This window comes from Myotis lucifugus, unplaced genomic scaffold (genome assembly GCF_000147115.1).
Source record: "Myotis lucifugus unplaced genomic scaffold, Myoluc2.0 scaffold_128, whole genome shotgun sequence".
NCBI classification, from domain to species: domain Eukaryota; kingdom Metazoa; phylum Chordata; class Mammalia; order Chiroptera; family Vespertilionidae; genus Myotis; species Myotis lucifugus.
The window spans coordinates 1,888,169-1,891,354 of NW_005871176.1; the positions used below are offsets into that span (position 1 = coordinate 1,888,169).

A 3,186-nucleotide genomic window follows, 5' to 3' on the forward strand; every position below is an offset into this window, starting at 1 on the left:
GGGATGAACCTCATGCAAGAAACTGCCGTAATTGGGGGAACGTGCAACTGGGCAGAAGAGTCTTTTGAGTATTCAGATCCTGGCAGGGACTGGACAGGAACCCAGGGGCCAAGACAGGGCCAGGAGCTCTGGCGGGGGCACTGGCTCTGGCACAGGTACCAGGCCCCAAAGCAGGTGCTGGGTGCATCAGAGCTGCGAGCACTCCGACCTGCATGCCCTTGGCCCTGTCCCAGGGGAAGAGGGCATCATCCCCAATATGGCCTTCGTCCTGAGAGCGAGCAGAGAGCAGCGCGTGCAGGCAGCCTCCAGAGCCGCTGGCCCCACGGGCGACAACCTCTTCCACGGTTCCTATGCCTATGGCACTGCCCCGGCGTCCGAATCTACTCGCACTTTTCCCGGGAATAAGCAATGACTGGCAAGCAGCAGAGGAAGGGGCAGAGACAGACAGACAGACAGACATAGAGGGTCAGAGAGAGAGAGAGATGGAGGGAAGGGAAACAGGGAAAAGAGCGAAAGACAGAGAAACAAAGAAGGGAGTGGGGCAGGGGATTGGGAGACAGAAAGAAAAGACAGGGGAAGGGAAGGAGAGGAGGGGGGGGGGAGACAGAGACATGGACAAATGGACGGTTATACAGAAACAGGAACACACAGGAGGAGCCCACGAGAGGGGCACAGAGTGAATACAGACAGACAGACACAGAGATGGGAGGAGACAGACAGAAATGGGAAGGAAGGGGGAGGCAAAAAGGAAAAAGCAAGGGAGAGAGTATGGCAGGGAGGAGGAGAGGGAGTGCCAGAGGCCAGGAGACACATAAACATGTAAGAAGTGCAGAGAGGCCAAGGGCAGGAGGAAAGAGGGGAGAGAACAAGGAGAGAGGAGAGAGCGGAAGGAAAGGAAGCAACATGAAGAGAGGGGAGAGTTGTGTAAAAACAAAAACAAAAACAAAAATGGGTCTGGTTACTGCCATGGTGGGTGCTGCTGGCCTGGCCCTGTCTCTGGGGCCCCTCTACAGCCACCCAGGGAGGCGGGGCCACTCCAGCAAGGAAATCCGGGTTGGGGGGAGGGTGGGCTTGGTGACTGCTGGACAGCAGAGGACCTTGCTCCCTGGCCAGGCCAGATCGTGGGGCAGGAATTGGGGTGGAAGGTCCCTCTCACCACAAGTGACACAGTCTCACAGCACTGAGCACAGGGCTTGGCATGCAGCAGTCAATAAATGATGGATGGAGGGATGGGGGGATAAAGAAGGGTGGATGGAGAGGGGGAGCAGCAGTGGGTGCAGTGCCAGGGGTGGCCACGGGGCGGCAGGAAGCAGATAGGCCCACAACTGAACGCCTTGCCCACCCTGTGTGCCCAGCACCCACCCTGAGTGTTATTAGTAGCAGAAACCCACAGAGCCTGGCAGACAGTAAGTAATCACACAGTAGGTACTCACTCCGGAGATGCTCACACGGAAGCCCACACAATTCCTGACACACATTAGGTAGCCACAGCCACATAGGCCCTGGCACACAGGCGCTCACACGGCAGCCTAGGGCCAGGCACACGGAAGTAGGTGCTCGCAGAGTAAATGCTCACACAACAGCTCACTTCCTGACACATCAGGCTTAGCACACACGATGTGCTCATTCAGCGGTCCATTTTCTGACATACAGAGGTTCTCACACAACAGCCCGGGGCCGGGCACACAGTAGGTGCATACAGAGTTTATGCCCATACAGCAGCCCAGGACCTGACACACAGTAGGTGCTCACAGAGTACATGTCCACACAACAACCCAGGTCGCCACCAGTGTTCCAGAGCCAGGCACACAGCAGGTGCTCACACAGAAATCCAGGTCCTGACATAGAGTGCATGCCCACAGCCTGACACACAGTAGGTGCTCCCAGAAATTCAAGTAGGTGCCCGCACAGCAGCCCAACTCCCAGCACACGATAGACAGTAGGTGTTCAATGAGGAATGTGATACAGAGGCTGCCCCAGAGCTGACCCGAAGTCACCCTGAATAAGGGGCCAGGAGGAGTGGAGGGCCCAGAAGCTGGGAAGGAGACGGAAGGCTCTCGGCACCGCAGCATGGCCTGGGCCCTTGCCCCCCATGGAGAGCAGTGGCTAGAGTCTAGCCGCTAGACGGAGTCCGGAGCCCAGGATGGAGGACCCTGAGGCTGCAGGACCCTGGGGGAGGGGAGAGCTTAAGGCCCCGGGGAGGCACTCACTATTCCAGCGGCCTTGGCCAGGTCAGGGTTGTTGGGTGCGAAGCTCCCGCTGTGGCTGGTGGACACGGTGTTGGGCTTCTTGTTGCTTAGTCCCATGGCATCCATGGACTGGCTGCGGCTCCGGATGACCCGCTGTGAAGGTGGGGTTGGGGTGGAGGAGGCACCGGTTTCTCAAACACCTGCTCCTCAGGGAAACCCAGGCACCCAGGCACCTGGTTCCTCCCCACCAATGACCACTCTGAGTGCAAGAAGTCCTTTCCCATGAGGCCACCAGAGTCAGGTCCACGTGGTGCCAAGGGTAGTTTGGGCCTTGGCTCTGCCACCAACTCACTGGGTGTGACCTAGTGCAAGCCACTCACCCCGAGCCTGTGAGCCTCTCGTGTGGCTGGGGTGAGTATTAAAGAAAGTACTGGGTCACGGCCACCAGTGTGCACAGAGAGCCCTCCCGAAACCTCGGTTCTAGGAAGCCTTCTTTTTATTATATTTTATTGATTTTTTACAGAGAGGAAAGGAGAGAGTTAGAAACATCGATGAGAGAGAAGCATCAATCAGCTGCCTCCTGAACACCCCCTACTGGGGATGCGCCCGCAACCAAGGTACATGCCCTTGACCGGAATCAAACCTGGGACCCTTCAGTCCGCAGGCCAACGCTCTATCCATTGAGCCACACCGGTCAGAGCTAGGAAGCCTTCCTAAAGCTTCTTGTCTTCCCTCCCTGCCTCTCTCAGCCAGGGCACCCTGAGTGCTTACTAGGGGCCAGGCACCCCGCATTGGCCCTGGCATGCCATCGCCCTGTGAGGCAGGCACCACTACACGCCCATTCACACAGGCTGAAACCCAAGCAGAAGCACGCCTGGAGCCCATATGTCAAACCCAAATCCTTAACTGTGGGCTCGGACCAATCCAGGGCCACCATCCAGCACCCACACGATGTGGGGTCACTGGAGCCCTCCCTCAGAGAAGACACCCACCCCCG

The 3,186-nt window shown here is 57.9% G+C and overlaps 1 protein-coding gene across 1 annotated transcript in view; it reads right to left on the bottom strand.

Annotated features, from left to right (window-relative positions):
• RAP1GAP (RAP1 GTPase activating protein) overlaps positions 1 to 3,186 on the bottom strand; it is a 22,451-nt gene that overhangs the window by 6,475 nt on the left and 12,790 nt on the right. The window contains 2 exon segments of the mRNA XM_023758343.1: positions 335 to 412; positions 2,211 to 2,448. Of these exon segments, the coding sequence (XP_023614111.1) occupies positions 335 to 412; positions 2,211 to 2,448 (316 nt within the window).